The following is a 19256-nucleotide window of genomic DNA, read 5'->3' on the forward strand; positions in this document are numbered from 1 at the left end:
GGTCTGTCCTTTTGAACTGCCCTTTAAATAGATAATTACCCCATTAAGTTCTCTTTGTGTTCCGTCTTCAACTCATTAGATGGAAATCATTGAAATTCTCAGTAGCCATTGATCATTGAGCTTCATGATCATGCATGTCAGTTACAAAAAGTACCAGTGGGCTCTTGAGATAACATCAGTGTCTTCCCAGCCAGAGTTAACCTATGCCCCTCTCAGTGTACCTGTCCACACTTACTCTCTGTGCAGTGAGGGCTGTCACTGTCAGCCTGCTGCCATCATGGAGGAGAATCTGCCAGCCACCAGCAGCTGTTTGGCTGGGCTGAGCATATTCTTTCATGAGTATTAATTTACCCGGGACCAATTGCCAGATACCCAGTCAACTGTAGCAATTTTAAGACAGATCAGTTAAAACCAAAGCTTCTAGAATGTCCCATTAAAATTAAGCAGAAGTAGTGATTTCAAAATCAGGTTAATAGAATTTCTATCTCAAAATTTCAGACAAGTTTAAGTCTGGGCCAGAGCAGTAGATGCAGTGACCTTTTCAAGCCCCTTCCAGCCCTGAGATTTGGAGATTAAAATAGTGATGTGAACTGCTGTGATGTCATTGGATGTCTAGTCTGGGACAGGAGAGGTTACTAGTGAGCAGCCAAACCTGTCTGCTTCCAATAGAAGGCAACTGAGAAAACACATTTTATGATCTGTTACACACACACACACACACACACAAACGCACACACACACAAACGCGCACACACAGACACACACTTCTCTTCTAAGAATTACAGCTAAGTTTTTCCAGATCTCACCTCTTGGAGAATCCTTTTGTAAGCAGCTATAAGTTTTGAACCAAGGAGTTTTGGGTTGGTTGGTTGATTTTTTGAATATGTAATACAGTCTTTGGTTCAATTTTTTTTTTTAATGTGTGTGCGCGCGCGTTTGTGTGTGTGTGTGTGTGTGTGTGTGTGTGTGTGTAAGAAAGAAAGAGGTTTCCTTCCCACTCTTTCTCCATCATCCAGGATCCACTGTGTCCCCCTCCTCTGCCACCGCTCCACTCCAGTTTACCACTGTTAATGGTTTCTTGTGTAGCCTCACAGCGTTTTATTATGTATGACCTTATTTGAGGCAAATATGACCTATGACCTTATTTCCCCCACCCCTACTTACACAAAAGGTAGCATACTATGTACACACACTGTTCTGCACCTTAGTGTATCAGTTTCTCTTGGAGATCTTTCTATTTTAGTAGAGAGCTTCTTTATCTTTTTTTTTAAGCTACATAGTGTCCATTAATTTTTAGTCCCCTAAATATTTAGTTCCCTATTAATTAATACTTAACCACCTGTTGATGTGCATTTGAATTGTTTCTGATCTTTTGCTATTGCAACCATTTGAGTTGAAGGGTTTGAAGGGACTTGGGAGGCAGGTTGCTGTGTTGGCATTAGATTAGCAAAGTGGGAAGGTCCTGGGGTGTCAGGAGGGCCTGAGAGCTGCTAAGGCCAGGTTTCCCGTGTGTGTGTGTGTGTGTGTGTGTGTGTGTGTGTGTGTATTTTGCCTAGAGATGATCTTTGTATTGAATGTTCTATTTTCTCCCATTTTTTCTTTCAGGGACAATTCAAGCTTTCGAAATACAAAAATCACATTGTGAAAGTACACAAGCTGGCAATAATCCTTTTCTGTATGTGTGTGTTTGTCCGAAATGGATGGGAGGTCTTCGGCTGGTCCTTCCCTCTGGTCACTGAAGGGACGTCCCTGAGCTGTGTGCTCCCCTTTTGCACTCATTCCTGGAGGACGGATTCCGCTAGACACCCTCCAGCATCGCTGACTTTATAAAGCGGAAAAACGGAAAACGTGACTTTGTGATAGACAAACTTTTTTTGTTTTAAATGGGGTTCTGTGAGGGGAATTCAGCCTTTCATTTTGCTGCGTGCTGTCCAGATGCCTCCCGGGCATTCTGTCGTGCTCTCCTCTGCTGTACGAAGGGCGTCATGACCACATGTATACGCCAGAGCTGTCGACTGAGAGTGATCAGTATTATGAATGTCTGTGCATCCAGAGTCCTGAAATAGCATAAATGCTCTCTCTAGCTCTGCCATTAAATTACTGGGACTTTTTGTTTATTTCATGCCCCTCTTCCCGCAAGCCCCCACTTTCTGAAAATGTGTTACTGATTTTGTACAGTCTCCTGCCTTATGCCCTCTAGTGTCCCTCCTGTGGGACTCTTTCCTTTTAGGCACTGCTGCACTTAGACTTTTAATCCAGTGGGCCACACTGGTTTCACTGAGGCGGCTTAGAAGGTATGACTTTATAAATTAAACCCCAGCAGAACCTAATTTGGTTAGGAACTAGGTTATAATGGAGGTTCCAAGTGCAGGATTTGGAGCTGAGGGCAGTTTCTGAAACCATTTTTCCAGATGAGGAGGGCCTGTGTGTCCAGCCCGTTTCTGTGGGTTCTTGCTTGCCCCTCATTGAGGAAGGGAAGTAAATGCTGGTTGTTGCCAGGTGTTGACACTTAATATGGTGAATTCTATGATCCTGAAACTGGGACATCTGAGGAAACGGTGGCCACGATAGGTGGCTTTCTTTGCGTGGCTGTGCCTGTCTGCAGTGGTTGGAGGAACCCGCCTTCAGTCCTCATCACCTGGTATATACATGTTAGCAAATGTGTGCTGATCCAGGAGGCCCAGACAGAAACCTTGCAGGCGACTGTAGGCAGGCTCTAACGGTGACTGGGCATGCATCAGACTCCAGAAGGACTGAAGTCAGAGAAGTCAAAGAGCACCTAGGGTTGAAATGAGTACTGAGGACCAGTCCTCCAGCAGCCTCCAAGGAGCACTGTCTTACTTGGCTCTTGTGAGCAGAGATCGCAGTACCTTAAATTAAGGCCTCTCCTAAAACCTTCCTTACAGGCCAGGGGGCCTTGGCTACCTGGTCTCAGAGAAATCGTATGAGAGTAACAGGCATTTCCTTATTATATTTGTATTACTCTCTTCTTGCTTTCCAGCTCCTGAACACCCTGTAATTACCACTGTCTTGGGATGTTTTTTCCTAGAAGAACAGGGGAGTATAGGGGCCAAAAGGGAGGTGCTTCCATTACAGGTGAAGTTAGATCAGATAAGTAGATCTAGCCGGAATTTCAACTCTAGGAATGTGAGGAATCAATTCCAGTGCCCAGACAGTTGTGAAGGGCTCAGACAAATATAGGAGCAACATTGGTTAAAATGGGGAGCAAAGGCTGCCTCCTGAGTTTAGACCCCAGGGAGGTCTTCACTTTTGCCTAAACTCAGATTTGCCATGAAAATTCCAAAGAGAGCAGACATTTGGATTTGCCCCCCTTTGGGCATCTACCTGACTCTTAGTGTGTGCGTGTGGGTGTGTATGTGTGTATGTTCACGAGTGAGGGTTTTGTCAGGCTGAGTGCTTGGGTATTGTCCGTATTCATGTTTTTGCTTTTCTGCCTCTTTTATTTGTCTTATTTGTTCAGACTTTTTAAACTTGTGTTTCCTAGAGCTGCTCATGTTTTCCCCTTTCCTCTTTGTCTTTGCAGTATTTGAAAGTTGTTTTTTCCCATCAAAAATATGCTGGTTAGAACAAGAGTTATTCCTGCTAGGCAGCGTCTTACCCCCAGAGCTCTCCAGAGATTCTGCCTAACAGCTTTAAATGAGAGAGTGAAGAGTCAGTTTCTCCAAACCACCCATTTTCCAACACTAGCTTGAGAGGTCGTTTCAGTTTTGTTTTGACTCCATGGGCCTCCGCCACACTGAGATAGGACACAGTTATGCTTATGGCATCACCAGTGCTAGCGACAAAGGGGAGAAGGTGCACCAGGGCCAGTCTAGCAGACGCGGGAGGCTGCTGCTGGGGGATGGGGAGTCACTGTCCACTGTGCCAGGCGGGCTGTTCCCAGGACCCCTCAGAAGCTGGCCCTACTCCCTCCAGTGCTCGTCTCATCTGTTCATGTGTATGTGCGTTTTCCCTGTGACATTAGCAGTGACAATACTTTTCCACCCAGAGAGAAGCTTGTGGTCCACGATGCTCCAAGAATGAATTTGCAAGTATTTGCCAGTGGAGGAGCAGAGGCTGTGACAAGAGTAATTTAGTGTTGCACTTTCAGAGCAATTGTCTACTGCAGTAATAAATGAAAAATAACAGCAAGAACCCGGTTGTGGACTCTTTAATCCAGTGGAAATGGCGATACTGGTAGTTTGTTGCCACTAATTCTGCCCTTCACTAATTCTGCATGGATCTTCATTTTAAATGCATCCCAGAACAAATAATGTGAAATAAACTAGAAACTGCCAGTATCATTGACATAAATATATCATAAAAAATATTCTCTGATATTAATAATTGTCAAAACTCAATTTACATTTTGAATGTCAAAATATAGTTGTTCATTTTAATTCTTCTAAATTCAGGATGAGGAGTATTGGAATGGAAGGAAGTTCAAAGATTCAGATTTGGAAGTAAGAAGTCTCCCCAGGCCTTGGCTTGGGATGTTCTGTTCAGCCCAGAGTTGGACATGTGGGGCATTCCAGAGCCCACGTGAAATACCGCGGGAGCGTGACACTTCTGCAGAGCCGCAGTTTATGAAAGATTTAAAACAGTGTAGTCTGGAAACTTCATTTCAATAGGTAGAAATTTCCTCTATGTATATGTCATGGTCCAAGTGAAGACAGAAACCATGCAAGTTATTTTAACAATATGGTAAGAGTTGTTGACTCAGTCACTAAGAAGGCCTAAAGAAGACACCAAAAAATCAAGGAGGTAGTAGCAACTCCAGGGGCAGGGGCCTCTGAAGATGGATGCTGCTCACCTGGTGCAGGTGTCTGACGGTGAAAAGAAGCTGGTCCGGGCATGTTGGCAGCAGCAACTGATTCAGCTGCAGCCATAGGAGCACATAGCCTTTGCAGAGATGAGTGAGGCTGGAGTGATGCTGATAAGAACAGGAAGGAGCTGCTCTTCCTCTTCCTCTCTCCAGCATCGAAGTGCACCCTGTTGGAGAAATCCAGTGGTCTGCCAGCTGGCCAAGCAGAAACGTGTGCAGAGCTCTAGGCCCAGTATCACAGAAATAGAGTTCAAAACGGTAAGCGTGAAACTGAGAGGTACAGTCCTCCCCTTTAGCCACTCAGCGTCTGCACACACCCTTCTACACATACTGGAACTTCAGTAGTATCACTAAAGAAACTCTTTCTGCCCAAGATACAACTAATTGTCAGACGTTCTTAGCCTCTCCCCAAACCAAGGACATGTAAAGATCAGCAGTCAGTGTGGGCCTCTGGGCCACGCTGATCACTCTAATTCAGTCACAGCCTCATCTCAACAGAATGTAGAGCAACAAAACTAAAGGGTAAAAACTTTCCAAAATACTTGTGTGAAATAACGAGGAAAGAGGAAAATTGTGTGTGTGTTTACACATAACAAGCAAGAAAAGGTAGTGTCTGTAACTCATGAGACTGGAGTTGGTACTTTTAACTTTTTTTCCACTATCAAGCCTTGATTTCCTTTGCTCTCAGCCAGGATCTCAGCTGGTCGGGATTCTTTGTTTGGCATGGTTGGTTCAAATCTTTATTCCTAAAGGATCTGAATTAGTCATCCAGCCTTTATTTGTTAACAGTTTGCCATTCATTTGTGCTGTTTGTAAGAGAGGACCTCGAGAATTCTCTGGCTTCCAGCCCGTCCTCCCTACCCGATCTGTGCAGCAGTGCCCAAGTTTCTTCTCGGGGGTGCTCCCCAAGCAGTAGAATAATCCCCTTATCTGCTTGTTGGTTCATTGTCCTCAAGGGCCCAGAACAGCCTGGTGAGCTATTTGCAGCCCAGTGGAGCCATTTGTGTCCCCTGGTGGATGCATTCCTCCTTTGAAAGCAGTAACATACTCCAGCAGACCTCCATGTTGAGGGGGCTGCTGAGAGGAACCACTCCCACTTCTATTCCTTGATTCCTGGGTGCATGAGTTCTGGTTATATGAGCAGGGAATGCAAATCCAAGTCCAGAATATGCATCTACTTACACGGTTTGCCAAAGGGCAATGGAATGAATCCAGCCCTTTCTCTTTTCTTTGAGCTCTGGCCACCTGGATGTTCCACGTTTTGGTATTTCTCATCTCATGTCTCTGCCCACGGGGTCACCTTTCCATTGGCTACAGTCCTGTTTGGTGTATTTGAAAGGGTCACATCCCCCAGGCTTGGTTCCATGTGACTGTTACATTGAGCTCACTTCCAAGATCATTTTTGACTCAAGCTCAGATGTCCTGGACAAATAGCCCGACTCCATTCCAACGGTTCATAGAAGTACAGCTAGCTGATGTCTCAGCTGCAAGAGAAAAGGAGGCTTCTGCTGCCCTCAGAATGTTCATCCAGCAAACACTCACTTCCTGTGTGGGCAGCATGTGGCTATGGTGACAGGTGAGCTGGCAGCCTGGGGCCGTACCCTTGAGGAACTCAGGCTGGAGGGAGAAGTTCCCGAGCGCAGCACAGGAGACGTGATGAGAGGCATGGGAGGGTAGTGGGAAGACTGGGAGGAGCTCTAGCATCCCGGCAGGGCCAGGGAGGAAGGAAGGCCTTCTGGAGGCTCTGGGGTTCAAATGTAGTCAGTGCAGGCCCAGTCCAGTGGGCAGGTTACCTTCATGCACCTGGACTTTGAAAATGCAGGTGTGAGACTGGTGGGCTTCATGCTGGAGGTGTTCCCTCTGCGTAAGATTGGCATTACGTGTAGTAAATTATACCAGTTACTAAACACTCCCTGTCAGTGCCAGGCACTGGGATAACTTTACGTGTATGGTGCACTCAGTCTCCTGACAGCCCTGTGGGTAGGTGACTATGGTCCTCATTTCACGGATGAAGAAATAGGCAGGAAGAGGGTAGCAACTTGCAGAAAGTCACACATGTCATGCAAGGGCAGAGATGGGGGTCTGACCTTGGGTCCGTTGAGTCCCGAGCTCCTAAACCTTCTAGGGCATGGAAGCGACGGCTCACCTAGTCTGCAGGCCATTACTTGGATGGATAAGAAAAATGGTCTCCAGAGCAGACCTGGGCCCTTTCACTGTAAAATGACCCTTGCTGCTGCAGGGTGGTCCCAAGGGGTAAGAGGCCCCACCCAGCTGGCCACAGAGGATCAAGAACAAGAATACAATGTTACTTCCATTCAGCCCCTGTGAGGGGAAGGAGGGCACAGTGGTTTGCTGGCCAGGTGACATTTTATATTCTTTCCTCATCCCACACCATCCGTCTGACACCAAGAAAGCCTGAGTACTGGCCTCACCCACACCATGTAGATTCCTAGTTTCCACAACTGTGAATGTTTCTATAAAGTCACTCTGCCCAAATCACTCTCGGTGTGAGTCCACCAGTCCTACTGTCTCGTTAGACTCCCTTCACCAGTTGTGTGGCAAGCAAAATTCCCACCCTGAGAGCCAACGCCCAATGTTCTCCCTACTCCACTCTGGCCCCCCCATCCCCCAACCCTCCCTGCCTACCCCATAACCACAGTGGACCCAGGCATGAACTTGGGCCCAAAAGTGTCATTCTGGCAGCATGTCAATTCATCTGGATGGGTGAGACCCAAGAGTCAAGATGAAATACTAAAGATGAAGTCACTCGGGATAACTGCAGTTTGCTACAGCCTTCCTGCAGCATCCAACATGTATTACTGGCATAAAAACCTGTTAAAATCTGATGAGATGCTAGAAGGAACCCTGCAGCGCTGGATTAGAGTACGAGATATCAGTATGAAGTCATGTTTAATTTAATACACATAACACAGATACAGAAATAAGAATACATGTGTATACATGTGTTAATATACATAGACATATTCCCTGGCTTTATCCTCTGAGCAGGACTAGAAGCAATGACACCCCAGTAGCAGCAAGGGCATCTTGCAGCCAGATCTTAGTGTCTAATACCATTCTACAATAAAAGGAACCACACTCCCTGGAGAAACAGCTGAATCTAGGGCTGGGCAGGAAAAATATAAGATGAACCTGGAGCAATCTGAAGTGCCTAAAAGTAAAGCTTTTTTTTTTATAAAACCTACAACACCTCATATTAATGGGGGCATGCCAAAAGGACATAGGAGCCGAGCAAAAGAGCTCCCAATGGCCAAAGCTGGAACAGCCTGAGCAACAAAATAAATGTCATGCTGGATTACAAACCAAAGTAAAAAATAAACATCCATGAGTCTGTACTGATATAAATAAATTGTTCAATAAGTAAGTCAATGGAAGGCAATAGACAAATCCCCTGTGGGGAAGAATTCCAAATAACATGGAATAACCCCTTTTCTTAAGTGTAGGCTATGCACAGTGGATTCCTTCCAAAGAGTACAGTATGGAAAGGAGATTTAAAAAACTGTCTTGACAGGAGAGAAACCTGATAAACATGACTTCAGCCAGGTGATCCAAGTCAGCGTCGCCAGCGATAATTCACGTTACTGTGTGTATCTGTGTACCCTTGATATGATGTGATGAAAATGACACTTTACCTCTGTGATCTTCCTCCCAAAGACCCAGAACCCCCGTCTAACCCTAAGAAAAAAATCAGAGAAGTTCCAGTACAGGGGTATTCTGCAACATACCTGACAAGTGCTCCTCAAGACTGTCAAGGTCATCAAAAACAAGGAGAGTCTGAAGACTGCCACAGTCAGGGGGAGCCTAAGGAGACGTGATGACTGATCCTGGATAGGGTCCTGGGACAGAAAAGGGACATTAGCTAGAAACTATGGAAATCTGAATAAACTGTGGACTTTAGTTAATAACAATGCATCAGAATTGGCTCATTAATTGTAACAAGTGTTCCATACTAATGGAAGATGTTAATAATATGGGAAACTAAGAGAAAATAAGTGTGGAGAATATGAGAGTGCTCTCTACTATCTTCTCAATTTTTTAACCAATCTAAAGCTGTTCTAAAAATATTTAGTCTATTAAAAACAAACAAACAGGACACAGGAGCCAACCTGAAAGGGTTCCCAGTAGCCGAAGCTGGAACAGCGTAAGCAACAAAGTAAGGTAATATTGCACTATAATACATAGAATGAAGTATATATCCATGGATCCATACGAATACAAATAAATCACTGAATTCATAAATAAATAAATGAGGGAGAAGGGATATCTTCCTTATAGAAGAATTTCTAATGATGAGTGTAGAAGGAATGAGCAAAATAGAAATCACCATTACTTCATTATAGTGATGAATGCTAAAAACTGAGCAAAACTTTAAGGAGAAATTGGGTATCTCCCTCCCCCACCAAATGTTTATTAATTACAGCAGTGGTTTTAACACATGTCCACAAATATTTGGTACTTGCCCTCCAAGAAGTAGAGCTTAATTCATCTCCCCATGTGTGTGATTTGAACTTGACTCCCTTCTAATGAGGGAATGTGGAAAAAGAAAAATAGTAACTTTACAGTAGAGAAACCTGGCAGACACATCCTTAGCCAAGTGATCAAGCTTAATAGCATCACTGGGTCATGTTGACACCATGTGCCCTGATATGTGATGAGGACACTTCACCTCTGAGGTCTTCTTCCCCCAAATCCACAACCTGTGTACTTGTAAGAAAACATCAGACAAACCCACACTGAGGGATAGTCTACAAGATACTAAAATACTTGACCAGTACTATTCAAAAGCATGAGCATCATGAAAGACAAAGAAAGATCCAGAAACTGTCAGATTGGAAGAAATGAAGGAGATATGATGACTAAATGTAGTGTGGGATCCTGGACCAGAAAAAGGGACACTACTGGAACACTTGGGGAAATCCAAAGGAAGTCTGAAGTTTAGTTGCATAATGTACCAGCGCTCATGTCTTAGTTCTGAGCAATGCACTGTGGTTATGTAAGATGCCAACATTAGGGGAAGCCAGGTGAAGGGTACAGGGGAGCTTTGTATACTATCTTTGCAACTCTTGCATAAGATTTAAAATTTATTTCAAAATAAAAAGCCCAAGAGCTTGCACAAGGGGTGATGCTTGATTTGAATGCCTAGATCTTGTTCTGAGATGAGGCCTGGGTCCCTGCCCTCCAGGGTAGGTTCTGGTGGCTCCATCAGTGCCAGCACCAGGAGGTATGCCTGCATGCCTGTTACTCAGGGAGACTCTGCCTGATGCTCCACCCTCCAGGCTCCACCTACCCCGATGCTTATCCTAAATCAGCACACAGCCTGCAGGTGCTTTAGGGTCCCAGCCTGACAATAAATGAACATGAGCCCCACCTCCCCATGGCACAAGGGAGACATTCTGTGAGCTCAGGTCAAAAAAGGCCTGTGCTTATGAAGCTGAATGGAACCCCTCTCACCCCAGTCCCAGCAGGAGGAGGAGTGGTAAGACTTGAAGTAGCAGGTGGTAAAGAGAGGGGGCCTAGAGAGCAGGTGTGGCTCCTGAAGTACCAGCAGAAAGGGGACAAGGTAAGAACCCCAGGAGTGGAAAGCTTAGCCCAGTTTGCCCATCAAGGAGCCCCGCCTGATACCCCACCCTGGGTAGGCTCTGGGTGGTCCACAGAAGGCAGAGGGCTGGAGTCCAAAATGAAAGGGACATGCCACCAGCTGTGGGTCACTGATGGGCCAATGGTCAGACTGTCTCCTCCCAGGTTAAGGTGTGGTGAGGTGGTCACAGGTCAACCAAATCAGGGCGGAAAGGCAGCAAAAGGGCACCATACTGGCTCTCTAGAACAACCATTGGTAAGATGTTAAGTTCCAAATTTGCTGAGGCTTGCAAAAATGACCATGGGCAATAGAAAGGATCTTTTAATTGATCAGGGCATGAAAGGAACAAGAGGCAACTAGTGTGAGATCAACAGAGGAAGAACAAATTGCCTCCTCAGCATGGAAAGTGTGGGCCTAGCAGCGTGGTGCAGACAAGAGCCCAGGAAATCTCGGATCCCCCAGCGCTAACCCAGGCAGGAAATAGGAGGTGTGCTGACAACTGGAGACAGGGATCCCTAAACTCGAGTCTCTGGAAGAGGAGAGGCTTCAGCTAACTCTATACAGGGCTAATCAATGCAGATGGAGGGTTTGAGGGAGAGGAGGGTGGCCAGAGAAGAGCAGAGACTCTGAAGTCCTTTAGTCTGAAGAAAGGAACAGTGACAGGTGAATGGCTTTTCAAATGTCTCAATGACTGATTGTAGGAAATGTCCTCATGCCATGGAACCAGGACCTCCGGGTAGAAGTTAGAGATGGCTTTCAGTTTAAGAACAGCTTCCTGGTAATTTGAGCTGTCTAAACATGGAGGGGCTGGCTCAGGCAGTGCAGGTGGACAGGCAGAGGCCAAGTCCACCTATTGGGGGATTTACCATGAAGATCCAAGTGGCACACCCAAGGGTAGAACAGATGGCCTTTAAGGCCACATTCATCTCTGGAATCTGAAAGTCTCAGAACTGAGAATGGGGAAGCGACTCTCTGCTGCCTCCTGCAGTTACTCAGGTCCTGGGGACTCAGTGGCGTCTGGCTCTTGGGCTGCTGTCAGCTGGTGAATTTCACCCGAGCACCAGCGACAACAGGCAGTCTGCCAGTTTGGCCACGAAGGTGCTAAATGTCCAGGCTCTGAGCCCCTGGCCTTCTGGGAAATTCTTGCAGCATATTTATAAAACGATGGCTCAGTGGTGAGCTTTTCCAGACTGCAGCTGCCAGGAAGGGGTAGACAAGTGGTTTGAAATCCACTACAAGCTGGGCAGGAAATTCCTCAAGACACAGGTCAACATGAAGCAACATGAGATCCCATTGCTCCTGCACCTGTCACGCCTCCGCCTTCTCTCCCAGGACCCAGAGGCCCAGGGCTCCAGCTAAGTACCTCCTGCCGGTGCCCTTCCTTCCGCAGGCCCCTCTCCAGCCCAGGCAACCCGATGCCTCTGCCCTGGAATGCCTGGCTGAGCTCCATCCTCACCAGCCCACAGCACTGTCATGTGGGGCCTCTCTGCCCACACATTTTTGTTCTTCCTCATCTCCCTCAAATATACTTTAGCCCCTTTCTAAGGAAAGAGTTTTTTTTTCTTATTTTAAAAAGTGTTCATTAGATAAACAAACTGGTACATCCATACAATGGGCTGTTATTCAGTAATAAAAATAAATGAACTATCAAGCTACGAAGAGACATGAAGGGAACTTAAATGCATTTGACTAAGGGAAAGAAACCAATATGAAAAGGCTACACACTGTGTGATTCCCACTATATGACATTCTGGAAAAGGTAAAACTATGGCGACAATAAAAAGATCAGTGGTTGCAGGAAGAAGTGCGGGAGGGTGATGGGCGGGGCACGTAGGATTTTTAGGGGAGTGAAACTGCTATTCTGTGTGAAACGGTAATAGTGGGTACATTTATTACACAGTTGTCAAAACCCATAGAATGTACAAAACCAAGAGTGAGCAGAGTGAGCCCTAATGTAAACTATGGGCTTTAGTTGGATAATAATGTATTAATATCGACTTGTCAATTGTAACAAATACACTAAATACGATGTTAAAAATAGGGGAAATTGGGGAAGGTGGTAGAGTGGATTTGGCAACTCTCTATACTTTTTGCTCAATTTTTCCTGTAAACCTAAAACTGCTCCATTACAGAAAGTACAGAGAGGCAAAAAAACAAAACAAAACAAAACGCTCTAGAAAAATCCATCATCTCATTTACTCAGAAAAATATTTGTACCACTGAAGTGTATAACATTTACACTTAGGGATCTCTAACGAATGGGATCATTCTGTAGGTCCTCTTTTTCTTATCTTCACGTTTTATTTTGAAATAATTACAGACTCACAGAGAGTTGCAAAAATAGTATAGAGAGGACACCCTTCACCCAGCTTCCCCCAGTGGTACCGTTTTACACAGAGATAGCACAGGAACCTGACCTTGCACAGTCATACTTGTCTTATAATCGGCTCTGTTTATTTAACAATGTGTTTAACAGTGTATTGTGAACACCTTTCTGTCAATGGTTACATTTCTGAAGTGCTGTGGGTTTTTGATGGCCATGTAATAATTTGTTGTGTAAATTCCAATAATGTACTCAATAGTCCCTATGGTTATTATGGATGCTAGTTTATTTCCAACTGTTTTGCTGTAACCAAAGGCACTAAATTTTCATCAGTTACATCTAAGTGTATATACTCCCTGGTAGAAGCCCTTCATTTAAATTGACTCATTCAGTCCTCTGACTACCCCTTGAGGCAGGCACTGCTTCATGCTTCCTTTATAGAGGAGGGTCCAGGAGAAACACTTGCCCTAGGTTGGCCCCAGAGCCTGGGATCTTTACCCCGGAGCTGCTCTGCCCTGAGAGGCATCCACCTCTGCTTCCTTTGGATCAACTGCCATCAGTAGGAGCGCTGGGTTGAAGGGGATGCACCTTGTACCTGCTGCAAGCAGCACAGCCACCAGCTCACAGCACTGTAGCAGCCGTGCTGGTGCCCTGCCTGTATCCTCTGGGCATTCATTCTACAGGCAGAGAGAGCTGCTTTTACTTGCTGTGAACATGAGACTCTCTGCTTCAGGACTTTTTCCCCCTCGCTGTCCAAGCACACTTGGCCAGCACACAGCCAAACTGGAAATCCCAGCTGCTGGTTAATACCCCTGGAGACAGCCTCCCTCTCATGGTGGACAGGGAGCTGCCGTGTAAATACCTGACTTCTTGCCTCTTGGCTGGGATAACCTGAAAGCAGGCTTCATGCTGTACCCCAGAGTTCCCCAGTGGGACTGAGCTCCATTTGCCCCCAGTGGAAAGTGGCTTCATAACACACACTTCCCTCCCCGTCTCACTTCCATACTCTCCTACTGGTGTTGCCTGAAATCACTTTCCAAATAAGCCACTTGCATTGAATCCTTGTCTCTAGGCCTGCTTTTAGGGGAACCCAAACCAAACAATAGAGGGGATTTATTGGTACACAGAACCAGAAGATCCAGAGAGGCAGAGCAGGCTTCAGGGTTGCTGTGATTCCGTGGTCACACAGTACCATCAAAGGCCTAATCTTCTTCTGTCCACTCTGCCTCTCTCAAAATAGCTTCATCCTTGGCACTCTATGCCTCATGGTGGGAAAATGGCTGCAGCACGTCCAGGGTTCCAGGAAAGGAGACAGAGACAGAATCTAGGAGTTCTTGCCAAAGAATAAGGAATCTTCTTTCCTTGTATCCCCAGCAAACCTCCCTTGAGTCTCTTTGGCTTGATTGGGGTGAAGTGGCCAAACCTAAACCAGTCATTTGGCCAAGGGTATTTAACTGGGTTACCTGGTCAATTGCTGTGGCAGGAGGGTGGAATTTTCCCAGTTGGGTTAAAATGATCATCCTTCATTTCTTCACACTACAGGGCAGGGAGGTCAGGGCTATTGGGAATCAGAACACGCTTTATATACCTTTGAAAGATTTGTGACGTGCTGGAAAACTGCCCCTCAGAGAATGTTTCCTTTTTTTTTTTTTTTTTTTTAAATGGAGGTTCTGGGGATTAAACCCAGGACGTCATGCATGCTAAGCATGTGCTCTACCACTGAGCTATACCTACCCCCTAGAAAATACGTTTTCTTACACACTTTCCTACTCTGGGTTATTATATATTTTTAAAACATCTTTGCCGATTTGATATGTAAGAAATGGTATTGTCCATTTTGGACATTGTATTTGCTGGGTATTTATATTTTTTTCTTTTGTAAATTGCCTACTTATGCTCAAAGACAATTTTTCTATTAAAATAAACATCTTTTTAATTGATATTTGAAGAGCGCTTTAGAAATTAAAAATACTAATCTCTCACCATAGCTGTTGCCAATATTTTTCCTAGGCTGTCATTTGCTTTTGAATTTCATTTATGGTATTTAAGGTTTTTTATCTGGTTATGTTTATCAAATTTTTCTTTATGATGTTTGCTTTTGCTTAGTTCTTCTATTCTAAATTTATGTAAACTTTAACCTACAATGCATTTTCTTCCAGTAAAACTGGTGCTTTTGGTTTGTTAGTTTTGCATTTAAATCCTTAATAAATCTGGAATAAATTTGACTTCAGATGTTAGATAGGCATTTACCCTATTTTCAGTCTACGGTGTTAGCGAAGTTTTTTTTAAAAACACCATTTGTTAAACATTCGCCCCAAGAACTTGAAATGCTTCCTTTATCATATATTAGATTATCATATTAGCATTGGCCTACTTGTGGGTTTCCTGTTGAGTTCTATGCATCTGAATGGCTATCTGTATGCCTATAACGCATGGTTTTAATAATCATAATTAAAAATAGGTTTTAACAACAGTAAGGAAGTCTTCTACCATAACTCTTTCAAAAATGTCTTGGCTGTTCTCATCTATGAATTTATTTATTTATTTATTTATTTATTTATTTGGGGCTGGGAATTAAGTTTGTTTATTTGTTTGTTTGTTTATTCTTATTTTTCACCTGAGGTACTGGGGATTGACTCCTGGATCTTGTGCATGCTAAGTGCACACTCTACCACTGAGCTGTACCCTCCTCCTTAGAATTGACTTTTATGTAGTGATTAAACTGAGTATGGACTCAAAAGCTGAGTTTTTATGACACTGTATATTAGTTTCAGGGCCATGTCGTATATTCCTCTCTAATCAAGTCTGTTATGTTTCTCTGCAAAGTTTTATTGTTTACTTTTATTTTTGTTTATTTTAAAATCTAGATCCTACACATGTTTGTTAAATTCATTCCAGGATACTTCATATCTTGTTATTGTAAATAGATTTTTTTCATCATATTTTCAACTGGAATTACAGTATAGGGAACGGGTGTTGTTTTTGCATATTTCTCTTTTATAATCACCTTTTCCCAAAAACCAGTTTATAGTTCTAATGTTTTTTTGGTTTTATAGTGTGTGTGTGTGTGTGTGTGTGTGTGTGTGTGTGTAAAGGGTAGTTAATTCTTTGGGCTTTTCCAGGTAGATAACCATATCATCTCCAAATCATAACTGCTCTCCCTCCCTTTCCCAGTATTTATACTAATTTATTATTTCTTGTGTCATTGTGTTGGCCAGAATGTCTAGAAGAAATGTCAAATGATGGCACTGATACTGGACTTCTTCCTTGTTCTAACTTAACAGGAGAGCTTCTAGGATTTCCTGCAAGTTACCTAGAGATCAGTTCTCCTTATTTCCATCCAAGGACTCATTCTATTGCTAATTTACTAAATTTCTTTCAGAACTGGTTTAACTTTCATTAAATGCTTCTTCATCGATGTCAGTGATCTTTTCCTTTGCTAATGTCATAAAATTCATGAATAGGCTAATTTTGAGCCTTCTTTGATTCCTGGAACAAATCTACTTACGAAGTTTCATTACTGAAGCACAATGTAGGATTTAATTTGTAACATCAAAATCCTTCTAGCTCTCCTGGTGGGACTTGCTGCCAGGGTTTCCCTCTCCTCTTCAGCACTTACTCACCTTCCTTTTCACGGGCTTCTCTTTTCCCAGCTAAAAACAACCACAGCTTCCCAAGACCCCACCCTTCCGCTTTCTTTGCTTCCCTCTCTCCCAGCCTCTGAAATGAATGTTCTGGGACAGTAGGCACCACTTGGCCACCCACTTTCTCCTGGACCCCATAATCCACCCTACTCCCTTCTGTATCCTCCCTGGCCTGGGGCGTACTCATCTTGCTTCACTTTCTGGGTGGACCTCTGGGGCCCCTGTTCCCTGCCCTGACTCCTCCATCTTCTCCCAGGGCCATGAGTCGAATCCCCTTTCTGCTCCTCTTTCTCACAGCTTCTTCTACCACCAACAGGATCTCAGGTTGGTGACACCTGATGCGTCCAGGCTCTTGTTTCCTCTCCCCACCTGCCCACTAGACACAAGATTTCACTGTCATCCCAGATTCCACAGGTCTGAACTGAAGTTCCTTCTCTTTCTTCTTCAGCCTCCCACTTCCCACAGTTCCTCAAGGGAGAGAAGCCCCTTCTCTCCCAGTGCAACTTGGAATCAGAAGCCTTGGCGCTCCTCTTGGACATGTTAGTTTTCTTGGACATGCTTCTCGTACATAATCAATCTCATTCTCTCCTTCCAAACTCTGATAGCCAGGTAATTGTGACCCCATTTGACAGATAAGGAAGCTGAGACTCCAGGAAAGGAAGCAATTTACCAGATTGGGCAGCTGTTAATTGCAGAGCCTAGGGAGAGGTGGGGATGCCCCCGGCACCCTGTCCTCAGCAGACCCCCCCCCAGGGTGTGTCGCAGCTCCCTGGATGTCTCACTGTCCTGCTTGTGCCTCTTGCCCCATTTTCTTACTCAGTTGGTGATGAAGTCAGATACCCAAACACTAAGCCACAGCCTCCCAATCGTGGCAGCATGTGAAAGAATTAGGCACCAAGTTCTGGAAATTGTGACTCCAAAGTCCCCCAGCTTCCTTCAACATAAGGATGTGGCTTTTTGTCTATGGCTTCCGAGTATCTAGAAAAACACCGCCAACGCGGACGTGTAATCCTTAGGAGCGAGCAGTGCAGGGCAGGTGTGGAGGGTACAGGCTTTGGGGTCCGGCCAGAGACCTCAGGCAAGTCACTAGACCGCTCTGAGCTTCTGGTCCTCATCTGGGAAGGTAACGATTTCCTTCGCCCTCTGGCTCCCTTAGCATCAAGTGAACTTAAAGCCCGAAGAGCCAGCGCCGTGCCCAGGACGTGGTGGGGGTCAATGAACTGCGTCGATTACTATCAGAAGTTGATGCCAGGAGGGGACCTGCGTGTGAATCTCCGGGGAGTCTCAGGGCGGAATGCAACGGGCGTGGCGGCGCCATCTGGCGGCCGTTTTCTGCTTTGCTGCATTTCAGCCCACGCCGCGCGAAGGAGACCCCCGAGGCCCTTCATCGAGCAGCGTCGGATTCTGGGGGCGGCCGAGAGTGGGCAAGCAGGGCTTGGGCTACATGGGTGTCACCTGGGGTGTTAAGACTCTCGTCTCCCCTTCCCACTTCATCTGTAAACATAGATTTCATTGTCTCCCCCAATTCAGCAGGCTTTAGCGGAGCTCATCCTCTCCCCGCTTTGCTCTGGCCGCTGACTTTCTCATCTGCGACTCGTCTTCCACCGAGGAGGCATTATTTGTTGACTAACTGCACGACAATTCCTTTCACTTTTAAATGATTCTTTAAGTAGCAAGCCCCCCAGACCTTAATGCACATGTTAAAGTCTAGTATGTGACATGGTGGCATTTCAAATCACTAAAGAGGTATTATTCAATAAAGGGGCTGGACTGGTTAATTTAATTAACTATTAAAATATAAAATAATTTCATCCTCTTCCTTTCTCTTCATTAAATATTAATTATTGGCATCTTCCTTCCTTTGTCAAAAAACCCACAAGGTGGGTTCAAATGTGATAGTTGACCTGGGGTTGGGGATTACTGAATCAGGGAATGTGCCCCAAGTATGGGTGGGGGCCCATGCGTGAAGGGGTAGCATCCTTGAGGAGCTGGGAGAGTGGTTGTGCTGGTTGTGCCAGGGGACAGGGAGAAAGTAAGTAAATACATGGAGGGTAATGGGAGCCAGGTTTCTTTCTGCTGGAAAGGGAGGTACAAATCTGGAAAGGGCAGAGGTGGAAATGAACCCTTTGATTTGGGGTTGGAATTGGCGATATTGGTCTGAAAAGTTGTGATTTTTCAGTATACATAAACGAAGAAATAAATAAAGATGTAAATCTGAGTGTATGTCCATGTGTTTCAGTGTGGGTACATGTACGTATCGATGTCCACTAGCTTTGTCACTGAAAAGGTCTGGGAACACGACACACTTGTGCCAATGACCACACCCACCACCCAGGTCTTGTTTACCAAACACCGCACTCCACCAAAAGGAACTAGAGCTCCCCGGAGAAGTGAAGAAAAGGCAAAGTACAAGATGAACCCAGGACATCCTTAGTGCCAGAGAATTAGGACTTGCACTACAAGTGGAGGGACATTTAGAGGGAAAAAAAACAGGAAAGCAAATTTGAAGGGGCTTCCAATAACCAAACCTGGGGCAACTGGACCATCAAAATAACTAAATATAGTCATAGATCATAATCCAGTAAGTAAAATAAGAACCTAAGAGTCCCTACTTATATAAATGAGTAAATAACAGTGACAGAAGGATTGGAAACATTAGAACATCACTGTTTGGCAGCCACCATAATAAGAACTCATTCCAGCAGGGGACATGAAGGTGAGCCAAACTGTATGAGTGAAAGGCGGTGAGGGAGCACAGAGTTTTATACAGTCCCAAAGTGTCTCCCCACAAAACATTTATTATGTACAAAAGGAAGAGAAGAAACTTTATATTGGAAAAACCTGGCATGTATTGTTTTCATCAAG

At 44.9% G+C, this 19256-nt stretch overlaps 1 protein-coding gene and 1 long non-coding RNA gene across 4 annotated transcripts in view; one reads left to right on the forward strand and one right to left on the reverse strand.

The window, feature by feature from the left end:
- EIF4E2 (eukaryotic translation initiation factor 4E family member 2) overlaps positions 1-4155 on the forward strand; it is a 28865-nt gene extending 24710 nt beyond the window's left edge. For all 3 annotated transcript variants that reach the window (XR_012507203.1, XM_010948184.3, XM_010948185.3), the window contains one exon: positions 1606-4155. Coding sequence is in view for 1 of the 3 variants with exons in the window: in XM_010948185.3 (XP_010946487.1) it covers positions 1606-1645 (40 nt within the window). In the remaining 2 variants the exon portion in view is untranslated. The remainder of the gene's footprint in view (positions 1-1605) is intronic.
- LOC123614882 (uncharacterized) overlaps positions 1-19256 on the reverse strand; it is a 34547-nt gene that overhangs the window by 14633 nt on the left and 658 nt on the right. The window contains exons 2-3 of the long non-coding RNA XR_006722362.2: positions 8572-8682; positions 4814-4992 (exon numbers count right to left, since the gene is read on the reverse strand). This is a non-coding gene — a long non-coding RNA (uncharacterized LOC123614882). The remainder of the gene's footprint in view (positions 1-4813; positions 4993-8571; positions 8683-19256) is intronic.

Source organism: Camelus bactrianus, chromosome 5 (assembly GCF_048773025.1).
Source record: "Camelus bactrianus isolate YW-2024 breed Bactrian camel chromosome 5, ASM4877302v1, whole genome shotgun sequence".
Classification (NCBI taxonomy): domain Eukaryota; kingdom Metazoa; phylum Chordata; class Mammalia; order Artiodactyla; family Camelidae; genus Camelus; species Camelus bactrianus.